Source organism: Pipistrellus kuhlii, unplaced genomic scaffold (assembly GCF_014108245.1).
Source record: "Pipistrellus kuhlii isolate mPipKuh1 unplaced genomic scaffold, mPipKuh1.p scaffold_m20_p_5, whole genome shotgun sequence".
Taxonomy (NCBI): Eukaryota; Metazoa; Chordata; class Mammalia; order Chiroptera; family Vespertilionidae; genus Pipistrellus; species Pipistrellus kuhlii.
This window is the reverse complement of record NW_023425551.1, coordinates 56,359,416-56,373,430: the sequence shown is the minus strand read 5'-3', so window position 1 is coordinate 56,373,430 and position 14,015 is coordinate 56,359,416. Positions and strand designations below refer to the sequence as shown.

At 40.1% G+C, this 14,015-nt stretch overlaps 1 protein-coding gene across 1 annotated transcript in view; it reads right to left on the bottom strand.

Moving 5' to 3' along the window:
• COL9A1 (collagen type IX alpha 1 chain) overlaps positions 1-14,015 on the bottom strand; it is a 90,333-nt gene that overhangs the window by 38,434 nt on the left and 37,884 nt on the right. Inside the window, exons 15-25 of the mRNA XM_036414902.2 lie at positions 13,969-14,001; positions 13,184-13,240; positions 11,510-11,563; positions 11,043-11,096; positions 8,273-8,326; positions 3,635-3,688; positions 2,220-2,273; positions 2,027-2,080; positions 1,856-1,909; positions 1,388-1,441; positions 312-356 (exon numbers count right to left, since the gene is read on the bottom strand). Of these exons, the coding sequence (XP_036270795.1) occupies positions 312-356; positions 1,388-1,441; positions 1,856-1,909; positions 2,027-2,080; positions 2,220-2,273; positions 3,635-3,688; positions 8,273-8,326; positions 11,043-11,096; positions 11,510-11,563; positions 13,184-13,240; positions 13,969-14,001 (567 nt within the window). The remainder of the gene's footprint in view (positions 1-311; positions 357-1,387; positions 1,442-1,855; positions 1,910-2,026; positions 2,081-2,219; positions 2,274-3,634; positions 3,689-8,272; positions 8,327-11,042; positions 11,097-11,509; positions 11,564-13,183; positions 13,241-13,968; positions 14,002-14,015) is intronic.

Here is a 14,015-nt window from a genome sequence, read left to right as displayed (position 1 = left end):
TTGTATGTCTTAATAATGTCTTCCTTATGTTATTTGTGTAAAACTTTTATGAGAATAACACTTCCTCTGTTTTACACTAGCAAAAGATGACACTGTCAAGAAGGAAATCTGATTAGCAATACTTTGTCAGAGTATTCTTTCTACAGCTGGCAGAGATTAGCATTTGAAAATTTAAAGCTTTTTTAATTTCTTCTTCTTCGTGTCAAATATAAAATAAAAGGCAGGTTGTAAATATTTAAAATGATAACTAAATATGTTAATAAAGTAAAGAACTTTAAAAAGGCATTAATTGAAAAGGCTCACTCTTTTACCTTTTCACCCGCAGTACCCTTTGCACCAGGAGTTCCAGGCACACCCTAAAAGAATGCAGGCAGAGCACAGTTTTATTCATCTTATCTGAGAATCCGGGACTTGCCAAGCCTACGGCACACTGCCCAGGGACTGAGGGAATCATGACAACCTCAAAGATTTGGCGGGAGAAAGATTCTCCTAGTTCTCCAGCTCTGAAGAATTTAGAAGGTATGTCTTTACTGTATCTGGCTTGTTAAATCTGAACACCCATAAAGCAAAGTCTACCTCCACCCTAGTTATTTTTGAACTTACATTTTGTCAAGAGGAGCTTTTATCGGCATGTTTTCATGTACTGAGCAACAAAACAAGGACTGATTGGGGGGGGGGGGGGGAATTAAGCTTAAGTTAAAGAAAGAATGGCAGGAGAATGCTGGGTCTAATTAAGATTTGATACTATTGGGAGTCCTAATATTCTCTGGTTAATTTTAAAGTGTCAGAAAATAAATTTGAGGCCAGTTCTCTCTATGACCAACTATTTCTTATTAACTTGAAACATTTGCTTCCAAAGAGCCAAGAACACACATGGTATAATCCACATGGAATTCTAGCCACATTAATGCAGGGAAACACCAATTTGAATCATTCAAAATAGCACATACTCAGAAATGGTATCTTATGTCTCACGTTGTTTTTGAGCTTACCCTCAAGAACAATGTGCGACATAACAACTGTCTTACAGCTCAACCCTGCTAACGAAAACTTCAGAACTGGTTAAAAGTAGGAGAAAGCATGTGACCCTGGCCCTGGCCCACAGCTCAGGGTTAGGAAAAAGATATAGAGAAGATTGAGTGAACTAAAGAGGGATGCAAAATGTAAAATTAAAGCTTAGAATGTTATTAGAAAAAGAACTAGCTACTCAGAGAAAAAGTACAAAAATGTAAATATTAAAAAAAAAAAAAAGATAAATTAAAGCACCGTATCTTTCCCCAGGCCTTATCAATTTACTTAATATGTTTCTCTCCCAAAATTCATATCTATGCGTGTAAATCACTATATGTATATAAACCAATAGGCGTTTAAAGAGCTAAGTACTCACAGGTAACCCCTGCAGTCCTGCATCCCCAGGAGGCCCGGGTTTCCCTGGTTCACCCTGCAGAGGGGAAAAAGGTTTTTATTGCATCTTTGAACTTGTCTCAACTGCTGTATTGCTTTTAAGAAAGGAAGGACTAGAGTGAAAGGATTATCCCCACAGCTGACCTTACATGCACTTTCATAATGTGACCCAATAAAGGGCAGAGGTTGGGGTGGGATAATATACAATTGTATATTCAATCAAAATATACAATTTCCTTCAGCCTACTTGCATCAATGGGACAGTTTTACTGAGTTCCTGCCACCAAGCAAATAAGCATTCCATTCTAATAAGCACTTTGAATGGACAATGGATTTAAAAATTAAAAGGAGGAAAGAAGTCAAAACCAGTAACGTAGTAATGGAAACGCTACGCCTGGTTGGCCAGGGTAGTGATGGCCCTATTTGCTCTTGGACTGAGTCACACAGCTACCTTTGTTCCGGGTATTCCAGGGATCCCATCATGGCCGTCCACACCTGGCAAGCCCTAAGGACACACAAAGAAGCACACTGTCTTTCTCCCCTCCGTTATTTTTTTAAAGTTTTATTTTGAGTTAATAATTGCTTAGAAAAATGTGCTCGATGACTACTGCTCAAGACATACCGTGTCTCCTTTGGTCCCAGGGAGGCCAGGAATTCCTCTAGAACCTGGAGCCCCCTGCAGGGCAAAAGGGAAAGGATAGACAAATCGTGCTCAATTATCACCACGCTTGGGACATGGCAAAGAGGTGAGCATAGTCAGCGGAGGACGCTAGAAATCATGCTGTTCGCAGTGACAAACACTCCTTTGAACTCACTCTGTCTCCCTTGGGACCTGCTTCTCCTGGAGGTCCTCGCTGTCCTTGATCACCCTGTGTGAAAACAAAATGTTGTTACTATAAGCGAAAGTTACTTATTGATAGACTTTTGAAATTATAAGATGCCATCCACCTTACCTCTGCCATCCCAATAGCTTTAGCTCAAGAAATCTTTTTCTAAAAAAATCGTGTCTTAAAAAATGATTTTCCATCGGAATCATCAAGACTTACTTGTCTTTTACTTTCATTTTAAGTGCATATGCTTCTTTGCTCTTTGGATGTATAGGTAAAATAAAATGAAGGTCCATGTTGCAAGTAACTTTGACACTTGTAACTATGTGTACATATCAGCTTCTCCCATTGATTATCCTGGTGGGTTAAGGTTTGGATTCATTGCCAAGCTTTTCTCCATATTATAATATTTAATTCCCCGGTTAATAATAATGGTTTCTGTAAAAATTATCAAGCTCCTGTTGATATATGGTATAGGTGGCAACAGATGGGGGATGTGTCTTCCTAAAATACAGCTTTTGTTGGATTGTTTACCTCCTCTAAAACCTCAAATGGCTTCCTATTGCTACTGGATCAGTTCCTCTTGCTAAGATTTGGCATGAAACACTCTCCACAAGGTGGTTCTGCCTTATCTATGCAATGACATCTTCTCAGCATAAACTTTCCACTCCAGACAGTGGCAGCATCTGTGACAGAAACCCCACCCATTCAAGGTGCTTCCTCTCAGTTGTACTCTGCTGCTCTCCAGGCCAAGCCTCCTCTGAGGGCCTCTTGCTTCGATTACCTTTACCACATGCGCTAGTGTTTGACCTTATAATGAATGGTTTAGTTACATTCTGCCTTTCACACTGCACCATAGGACCTTGATAGTTGGAAATTCTATCTTACTTATACCTTTTCTACTCTCTATGTGTATAGTTTATCATTAATGAATGGCTTCCTAATTTGCTTTCAGAAAGGGGGAAAGGTGTGAGGCAGCCAACAATATTGACTCCTATACCTATGGCAGTCAAAATATGGAATAATGAGGTCAGAAGTCATAGAGAAAGAAAAGGATAGAACTACCCAAGAACTTGACATGAGATCGTTACTATAATTCTAAGCATGCTGACAACTAAAACTAAAGGAAAACATAGCAAAGATAAAAGCTTAACAATTTTACTTTACCTATGAAAAAAAACCCAAAAAAACAGGTCAACCCAAGAAAGAGATACTTATCTTAATTTTAAATGTTTTAAATAAATATAAAAACTGGTGCCCATTTTTTCACTTTAATTATTCACATGTAGGGGACATTTGCATATATACATGCATACAGCAAAAAAATTTATCATTGATCACTACTTTAAAAAAACAACAACAAAAGGCACATCATGGGGTGTTGTTAAAGGAAAACTACTTACAAATGCACCAGGTATACCTCGAGGCCCAGGTTCTCCATCAAAACCCCGAGCACCCTGCAAAAAAACAGATGAAGAAATGAAAATTAGTTCAGTCATATATGTTAAAGGGCATGTCAGTCTTTCTAAAGGATTTTAATAGCCACTTAAAAAAGAGGTTTTGTGTGTGTGATACATATCCTATTCATCACTGAACCCAAAAAGTAGATATGACACCTGAAATATGAAAACTCTAGTCTACGTTTTCTCATCCCGCCAAAAGTGCTTACACCAAAACCTTGGTAGCACTCTGGATATTTGAAGTTAACACTGCGCCCATTCTTGATTGCTGAAGGAATAAAGACACTGGCACCTACTTGGAGAATTTGGCAAATGTATTGGAAGAGATTTGGTAGTCCCCCTCCAGGACATTCAGAATCCCTATGGAAATTCATTCATGGCAAAGACCAAGGAGCCACCCCAAAAGTAGCTGCCAGGAACTCTGCTGCTGCTGCTAGAGCTGAGAGGGGGGGGTCTGGGATTCTGGATTTCCACCAAGAGAGAATCAGATTTAGAATCAGAAGTCAAGCCATGTGATTTGGAAGGATGGATTGTAATAAGGATTTGAGCAGCCCCTCTCCCATTCCAGATAGATGTTAGGACCAGTTTGCATAAAGCAATTAATTGATCTACTCTCTCAACAACAGATTCACCCTGCCAAGGGATGTGCTGTAAGAACTAAGAAGTTTTATAAATCTATCTTGAATTATCTCTGACTTGGTTATATATTACATATATAACCTCCTCTTTTTCTTTTCTTTTTTTCTTTTCTTTTTTATAACCTCCTCTTTTTCATTATAAAAATCAAAATGTGATTTTAAGACAAAAATATGGTGTTTTTTAGTGCTGTCTACATATACTGCATGACAAAATGCAATCCCCTTCTTTAAATCTTTTTTCTTCTATTAAGTGACCGAGAAGGCAATTGAAGTGAACAGGCCATCTTCTAATGAACAGGGTTGAGATGGGGAGACGATAAAATAAATGGAAAACAGTCAAAAGAGTATTGAATAGATGTCAGGCCAAGAAATCCGGGTGAACAGCGCCTGTAGTAAGAATTAGAAATTAGAAAACCTGTGATAGAAGATTCAGACATAGGTAGAATCGAAGAAAGAACACCACAGAGAAAACACCACGGAGCCTTGAAATTCTTTGATCCCTAAAAACTAGAACAAACCAGTAGGCATTCTCCATTCACCAGGGAAGAAGGGGTTTGGAAGACCTGGGAAAGAGTTTGGCTTCATCATTCAGCCTGTGTTGTGAGAGAGACGCCCAGCCTTGCATTACAGAAATGGCTTTCACCTTCTCTCTCATGCTGTTCAGCAAGAGCTCAGACCCAAACTGCTGTTACTAGGAAACCGCTCGATGGGTCTGAGTTCACAAGAAGAGCCTTCTTTTCTTTTCTTTTTTAATTGGTAGCAATTTGACAGGCATCAGAGGAAATGAGACATTTTGAAAAATAGCAACTAGAAAAACACCTCAAATAAAAAGCATATCAAGATCGGTGGTTGGTTTCAAAGTGAGGGATCACATATATTAAGAATGATTTAAATCCAGAAAAAGCAAAGGCCTGTGAAATAAATGAGATTTCTTATTTAGTAACAGAAAAAATACACACAGAATGTTCCTTAAGGTAACATGAATATAGAAATATAAAATATTTTTTAAAGTGCAGTGTTTTTGTTTTTTAAAGAAATGAAAGGAAATCAGCCAGACTGAGAATACCTAAAAGAGGCTGGAAAAAAATGAAGCTGAAGAAAGTATTCACAAAATCATTCTTCCAATACACAAAAATGTGCATCTCCTTAAAAACACATTTAATTTTATTTATTGAGTACCGACAGTGTGCAAATTATTCTTGTTTGGTTGTTGATGGAAGGCTGTGTGCTTCTGTGTGGAATGATACAAATTAGCTATTAGCCATAGACGTTCTAAAGGAAATGGGGTAAGAATCAGGTGTGGTGGTTGGCAAAAGTGCTTTTTATTATTTTATTTTTTTTCTGGATCCTACAAATTGCATTTCCCAACATACTTTCTAAGAAGTGGTAACTGTTTTTCTTAAAGTCTGATAAAGAAGCTAGACACACACGCATGCACACATACAGAGCAAGACAGACACTTCTGAGCACATCATGAACTTTCAGGTTTCCATTGCTTTTGCTTATGATATTCACTCAGCCAGGCATCTTTTGATCTCTATCTTCTGCTAGAGGGAACACCTCATCCTTCTAGGCTGACATCCTTCTGATGCCAGTGCCTTCAGGAGCCCTCCCAGGTCCCCCATCGAGGTTAGCTATTCCTTCTTCACTCCCTCATACCACTTGTCCTCAAAATGATAGCTCTCTTGTTTGCATTATAATTAGCTGTTTTCTCCCAATAACAAACTTGCAGAAGTCCTTATTCCTCTTTGACTCTCCCCAGCATCGCACAGAGCACCTTGCTATGGAAATGCTAGGAGAACCTGGGCTCTGAGACCAGGCTAAGAACAAGTTGGTGAACTCCGGTCACAAGGGTATGATCCCTGCTAAGGGCAGAGCTCAGCGATCAGCGTGGCAGCACAGCCACAGAAGGCCCCAGTGTCCTTGAGTGTATCTTGCCTTCTCTCACTCTCCCTTTCCATCTTCTGCTGTCCTAGCCTGGCTCTCCAGGTATTGCATCAGTGTTACCAGTGTTAACACCATTAATGATAAAGAGGTAAAGTATAATGGCCCTCTTTATAACTATTTGCCTATTTAAAATATATAATACATGATAAGTATTATGCATATTACTCATTTTTATCAGCTAAGTCATAAACAGAAATGTGACACTAACCAAACATCTACAAAGCACCAAACAAAAAATAAAAAGTGGCCAGCTGGTATGCCTCAGTGGTTGAACATGGACCTAGGAACCAAGAAGTCCTGGTTAGATTCCCGATCAGGGCACATGCCCAGGTTGCAGGTTTGATCCTTAATAGGAGACATGCAGGAGGCAGCTGACCAATGATTCTCTCTCATCACTGATGTTTCTCTTTTTCTCTCTCTCTCTCCCTTCTACCCTGAAATCAATAAAAATATATTTTAAAAATAATAATTAAAAAAGTGATGTTGTTGAAGATAAAGATATTTTTAAATGGCCAAAAATTTAAACATTTATACATTTTTATATTATGCTAGAGGCCTGGTGCATGAAATTCATGCATGAGTAAGGTCCCTAGGCCTGGCCAGAGATCAGGGCCAATTGGGACTTTCCAGCTGCCAGCTGGGGCCTCCCTCTCCCAGCTACTGGCGAGGGCCTTCCTTCATTCCACACCATCCCCTGATGGTCAGCGTATGTCATAGCAAGCAATTGAACTCTGGGTCTCCTGGTCAAACAATTTATATATTAGATATATATATATATATATATATATATATATATATATATATATATACACACACACACACACACACACACACACACACACACACACACATACACATACCAGAGGCTCAGTGCATGAAAATTCATGCATTGGGGAGTGGGGGTCCCTCAGCCCGGCCTGCCCCCTCTCACAATCCAGGAGCCCTAAGGGGATGTCCTACTGATGGCTTAGGCCTGCTCCCCATGGGGAGCAAACCTAAGCCACAGTATGGCCTCCCTCTGCAGGAGGCAACTGGGCCAATCAGGAAAGGCACTGCCCCCATCACCCTACCACTGCTGCTGCCTCTGGCCTCCTATAGCAGGAGACAACCAGGCCAATCAGGGGAAGGTGCTGCCCCCATCACCCTGCTGCTGCTGCCACTGCCGGCCACTGAGGCTGCTAGCCCACGGCCCTTGCTTCTTAGTGCTGAACCCCCAGGCCAGAAGGAGGAGGAACTGTGGGAGATTGAGGCACAACAGATCATACCCTGTCCATCCTCTGCAGAGGCATGGCACCAGGACTGGGCCCTCACAGCCCCCTCTCCTGCTGCCTCTACAAAAGGGACCACAGTGCTGGACCGGCCTACACCAAGGCCTCTCCCATGCTGTGGCCTCTCCCGTGCCGCTGGCCCTCAGTCCTCACAGCCGCTGTGGCTTTGTCTGGAAGGACGTCCAAAAAATATCCTGTCTATCTGGTCTAATTAACATATTACCCTTTTATTGGTATAGACTAGAGGCCCAGTGCATGCAAATTCATGCACTGGAGGAGGGGGTCCCTCAGCCCAAGCTGCCCCCTCTCTCAGTCTGGGAGCCCTCAGGGGCAGGAGGTGACACAGCAATCAGGGGAAGGCGACACCCAATCACACCTCTGCTGCTGACACTGCCAGCAGCACAAGCCTTAGCCGGCCCTAGTTACCTGAGCCCTGGGCAGCCCTTGGCGACTTGGTAGCCACCATCCGAGGCTTGTCTGTGCCTCAGGCCCATCCTGGGTGGCTGGAGGACTGAGAGGATTGGGGGACTCAGAGGCAAGTACTCTGGTGGGGCTTGGAGGACTGGGCACTGCCATCTTATGGCTTTAGCACCGCTATCTTTGAGGGTGTGACAGTCAATTAGCATATTCCCTCCTTATTGGCTGTGGGAGCCACCATCTTCGCAATGGTGTGAAGGTCAATTGGCATATTCCCTCTTCATTAGATAAGATAATCATCATATTCTTACTTTTTCTCCCTTTTCCCCAACTATGCCGGTGATGCCTCTCAGTCCTTGAGAGCCCTGGAAATGTAAAAAAAAAAAAAAAAAAAGTGAATCATTGTAGTTGAAGCACACACTCATTTATCTCATCACAAAAACTAATCCAGAAGAAGGATGTTATTACAACCTAAGGTAACATTAACAAATAGTGGCATCATATAGATGAACTTTTCTAGTTTAGAAAGAAAAGTCCAAGGAGAATTCTTCTGATGATAAATCCTTGTTTAAAATGTTGAAGACTTACACACCTGGAGTGCAAACAATTACTAATGTCAAAGAAGTAACTATCATTGGCACCAGAAAATTATGGTAATACATATGACTTAGCTTTTAATATATACAGAATACACTGCCAATCTCACCTCCTTCATGGTTTATAAATTGGTTACATGTAACATGGTTGTGATTTTAGACCTTGGGATAATTTTTTTCTCCCCATTGTATGCCATCAAAGGCACTAAATTCCCAAGCTACCAGAGAAAGCTTATGGCCTATAAATGCAGCTGCTTGAGTCTCCATTAGCCACCTGTAGTCACTATTCATTAACCCATTTCCAGGGTTATGATAAGTGTGTTCTGAACTCCGGTAGAAAACCATCTCACCCAATCTCTGGCACCGGAGTGGGTAATCCTAAAAATGAAGGTGTGGAGTGTGATTTCTAGTATCCCTTTCACTACTAAAATGATACCTCTTGGCTCTCTGATCCCACAGCAGAAGGGCCCCAAAAAATGAATCCTGTGAAGAGTGAGCCTAAGAGCTCCCCAGGGAGCAGCTGTAGGTAGATGCTTCAGCAAGAAGTAGGGTAGCTACTTCTGAACACCTTGCTGACTGTCCACGGTAGCTGGCTTAAATAAAGTAGCTCAAGGCCAATTATTCCCCTTGTGCTCTCATGTGGAGAAAATGGGATCATTCCATGGCCAACTCTGCATCCAGGTCAGTCACAAAGTCTATGTAGATCAGTTAGGATTGACCTGAAATGCAAATATGCAGGACAATCCAGTTTAGGATATTCACTTAGGATGTGATGTGAGATGTGGCCACCTCAGTTCAAATTGCTCCTTTCAAAGGTGATTCTGAGTCATGACAAGGCCAGGTATCATCCCTCAGGGTGACTACTTTGAAGGGCAGAGCTTGTTTTTAAATGTTCCAAAATGTATATATATTTTTTAATCTGTACATAACTTTCTAGAGATATGTTTAAAAAGTGAAAATCTGTGAATTTTACAAAAAACAACTTTACATATCCACTCCCAAACTCCAGAAGGTCAGCAAGCACTAATGTTATACCCAATGGGCCACTTGAGCCATGAAACACCAACAGAGATTCCTTAATCCATGAGCACTTTTTCAAATGCTCCTTGCAAAATCCTGTTTGTAGAATTTTTGGGAATGGCTTTTGAATAACTTTTTAAAGTCCCTATCAAATTTTCATCAGGTGAAAAATAAAGTATAAGTCTCTCACACTATTTATTTTCCACCCACAAACAGTGTTTCATAGCAAGGCTAGAGGAAGGCAAGCTTCTGGAACAAACACCCTTGGACTCCTCAGATTTTCTTAAAGTTCGCACATGGCTTAAAAGTAGAGTTTATTTCTTACAGATTCTCTGACTCATTTCCTTTAGCTTGATTTCCCATCGGCTCTGGTAAGCACTGATCTGCACGCTCCCTGCACCTTTATAAAAGCCAGTTGTGCAGGGAGAACGGAGCAAGGGTGGCCCCCTGTTTGTCCTACTTAATTCTAGTTTCTGAGAACAGGACCCAGCCTTGGCTAGCTACAATGTTCAGTGACTATCTTGAAATTATTATTCCCATGGTTGTTATTACTCATTGTGACCAAAAAGTGGCACTTACATTTTCATATATGTAAATTCTGATTTAACAAACATTTTTTAAATGAAGTATGCTGATAGCCCCAATTTCCTCACTGTGCATGTTATTGCAGCTATTTGCCAAAGCACAAGGGATCAACTTTTTATTAAAAGATATGAAGACAAGCAATTAAGCATGTTCTAATTAGCCCAGTTGGAGTGTGGCTCAGATGCTTGAGTTTGCCCTATGCACCAAAGGATTGCCAGTTCCATTCCTGGTTGGGGCACATACCCAGGTTGCAGGTTTGATCCCTGGTCAGGGAGCATAGGGAAGTCAACCAATCTCTCTCTCTCAATCTCTCTCTCTCTCTCTCTCTCTCTCTCTCTCTCTCTCTCTCTCTCTCTCTCCCTCCCTCCCTCTCTTTCTCTCTCTCTTTCCCCATCCCTCCCCCTTCCTCTCTCTATGCATGTCCTCAGGTGAAGATTGGAGGGGGGGGTGGTGAGGAGAATGTTCTAATTAAAATAATTGCATGCTGGCATATGATACATTAAGTCCAGGTGATATACCTGCTGAATATTAAGGATACACAAAATTTTCTCATTATATCATGTAATAAATAGTGCCATGGAACACAGGAAATATATATCATTCTCAGTGTTCAATATTTTTCCAGATTGCCTATCCCTAAAATTTAGAACAAATATAACTAGTATATGTATAATTTTCCTGTTAAAATGGTGCTTGAATATACAATGGGGATCTTTCCTATTTTGAAAAAAATAATAATTTCCTAAGACTGGCTTGGCAGAAAAATAGAGAATATCATGTTAATGCAATACAATTAATCCAAATGTCAAATAGAAAATATTCCAAATGTCCTGAAAAGAATATTTGCATGTCCTAGTTAAATCTTTTAAAAATACTTTACTGGAGGTCCTGGAGCTCCAACTTCTCCTGGTTCTCCTTGGTCACCTTCTTCACCCTAAAAAGCAATCAAAGAGCACACCTGCTGTTATTCTAGCAAAGGAGCATAGAAATAGGCTTGGTCTAAATCCGCATATTTTAAATTTATTTGGCATCCTCTGCCTCACTCTACTATGCCTTAAAACATTATTTTACATGAGTAATCCATATTAATTATAAAACATTATAGTATACAAATAAAGCCACCCAAATTTTACCTTTTAAATATAAATACCCGTAACTTTTTAGATGCTTTTTAAAAAGAAAGATGGGCAGGAGAAAATGAGAGGGAGGAGGGAGGGAGACAGAGAGACAGAGAGAGAACATGTATGCATATATATTTCAGGTGTGCATGTGTTAGGGAGTATTACTATAAAAATAAGATCATACTATGCAAACTTTTCCACACACTACAACACTCATTTTCCTTACCTTATGACCTTGTCTTCCAGGTTCACCAATTTCTCCTTTAGCCCCTTTATGTCCCTAACAAATGAAAAAAAAAATAAATAAATAAATAAACAAATAAAAAAGAATACTTGTATTGGGATTGGCACAGAAAGTGCTCACTAAGTGATCTTACTTCCTTAATTCTGTGTCAATGTGCTTCTCAGAAAAAGATTGTGTGACTACCTTAAATGACCTCAGTAATGCCATATGTATTACATGACTGCTACATATGGTAAGTATTAGTCTTAGTTAATAGAAAAAACACTGTTCTAGAATAGCAAAAGCTCCATAACCTGATTCAGCAATTTGGTTCATTGACTAGAGGCCCCTAGATCCCTCCATCCCAAACTTCCTCTCACAGTTGGATTAAGAGCATTGTCTTTCCCAGTAAGTTACTTTCCAAGGTGACAGCTCTGATCCAACTCAACTGGTGTCTTATGCTCTGTGGAAGCTACTCTGAAAATCCTTCTGCCACTTTCAGACCCATCTCCTTCCTGGAGGTGAAGAAGGGCTGGTGTAAGAAGTGTACTTCCACCCAGCCAGTGTAGTTCAGTGGTGTAGCATCAACCTATGAACCAGGAGGTCATAGTTCAATTCCTAGGCAGGGCACAGGCCGAAGTTTGAGGCTTGATCCCAAGTGGGGTTGTGAAGGAGGCAGCCGATCAATGATTCTCTCTCATTATTGATGTTTCTATCTCTCTTTCTCTCCTCCTTCCTCTCTCTAAAATAAAAAAATTTTTTTAAAGGGTGTGAACTTCCCTAGATGCACAACTCTCTGCCTCTTTTAATGCACAGTTTTAAATACAAAAGGAAATCTCTAAAAGGCAGTCAGTGAGGGCTGCATAGCATGAGAAAAGATCCCCATCTTTTCTTGTTAGGACAGCTGTTCTACACATGGATGTGCTTTGGGCAGTTACATGAGGCAAGTATGAAATGAACATTCCAACGTAAGTGTGTCAGAGTTTTCACTCTCAGAGCCTTTCTTGTTCTGAGAGTGCCAGTCTTTGTAAGTAATAAGACACCAATCCAGGCAACTATGGGAATCCATCAAAAGTAAACTTGGGAAAAACCATAATTGGAAAATCAGTGCCTTGGGGCATTTCAAATCATAGCAGAACTCCATTGGTCTGACATTTTTCAAAATCACTTCAGACTCATAGACCAGAGGTAGAAAACCATTTGATCCTAGCATTTGGTTTTGTCTTTTTATTTTTTAATGGAAAATTTGAATTATAATGGCAGAGTGAAAGAAAAAATGCTTTTGGAATGTCCCTTTTCTTTCCTATTTTGCTGTTTTTCTTATTCAAACTAAAATAGTTTCAACTACATGATGTGTACAATTCCCCCCACCCTTCATAGAAGGCAAACTTCTAACTTTTAATTTGGTGTCTAAAGTGTCACAAAGAAATACAATATTAGTATTTCTTCCCTGAACAATGACAAAAGCTCTGTAGAATCACATATCTGTGACTCGGTAGGAAGATCTGTCAGGGGCACCAGCAGGAATTTTTAGGATGAATAAGGACACAGACTAAGCCACACCATGAGCAAAGGCAGACTTGCTTGACTCATCAAGTGGGGACTGCTTAAAGGAAAGGCTCTGTTTTTGCTATGAATAACACTCTCGAAAATAAAATACTGAAATCATTCTCTTACCCTCATGCCAGGAATGCCTGGGTATCCTGAGCGACCTGGTGGACAGGCATTGGGACACTGACAGAGAGACAGAGGCAGAAAATGCATTAACTAGAATTTCCACTTTATGGCAAAATGGTATTTTTTTGGGGGGGTGGGGGGGAATTCCAGCCATAGAACCCCAATGCAATTATATTCATTAAATAACTTGGAATAACCCTTTCCTTTTTTTATTATTTCGTTTTTTCTTTAGAAAAGTACAGGAAATATAGCAAACCTTTCCCCCATGTATCCACCATCCAGATTTAATAAATACTAATATTTTGCCATACTTATTTAAGATTTAATTTATTTTTTTAAATGTAGCCAGATAACCCATTATACCATAACTGGATCTTTTTCCCTTCCCCCCTCCATTGGATTACCTCCCCCCTGAGGGTCACAGCCCCTCATCAAATGTGCCAAAATTGCATTTAGTGCAGTTTACCAACATCATTTGCAAATTAGTCTATAAGTAAAACAAGTCTTTGATTTCTGTCTTTTAAAATTGGGGTGATCTAGTGAAAACAAAATGCCTTAGACATAAAGTAAAAAGATTATAGAAAATCAAAGATATTTCATAATGAAAAACAGTTACAATCTGAGTGTATACAAGCTACCAGTCCACTAATGTTACGGCTTGCTCTGTCATCTGAATAAAGCACAGAAATACAACATATTCCAGCGAGATAAGTTTAAAGATAATTCATCTGAAGATTGCATGATCTCTGATTCAAAACTATTTTGTTCAGAGGAAAACATCTTACCAGCGGATCGCCATCATGAAAGCCAATCGTTCCCTAAAGTACAAAAT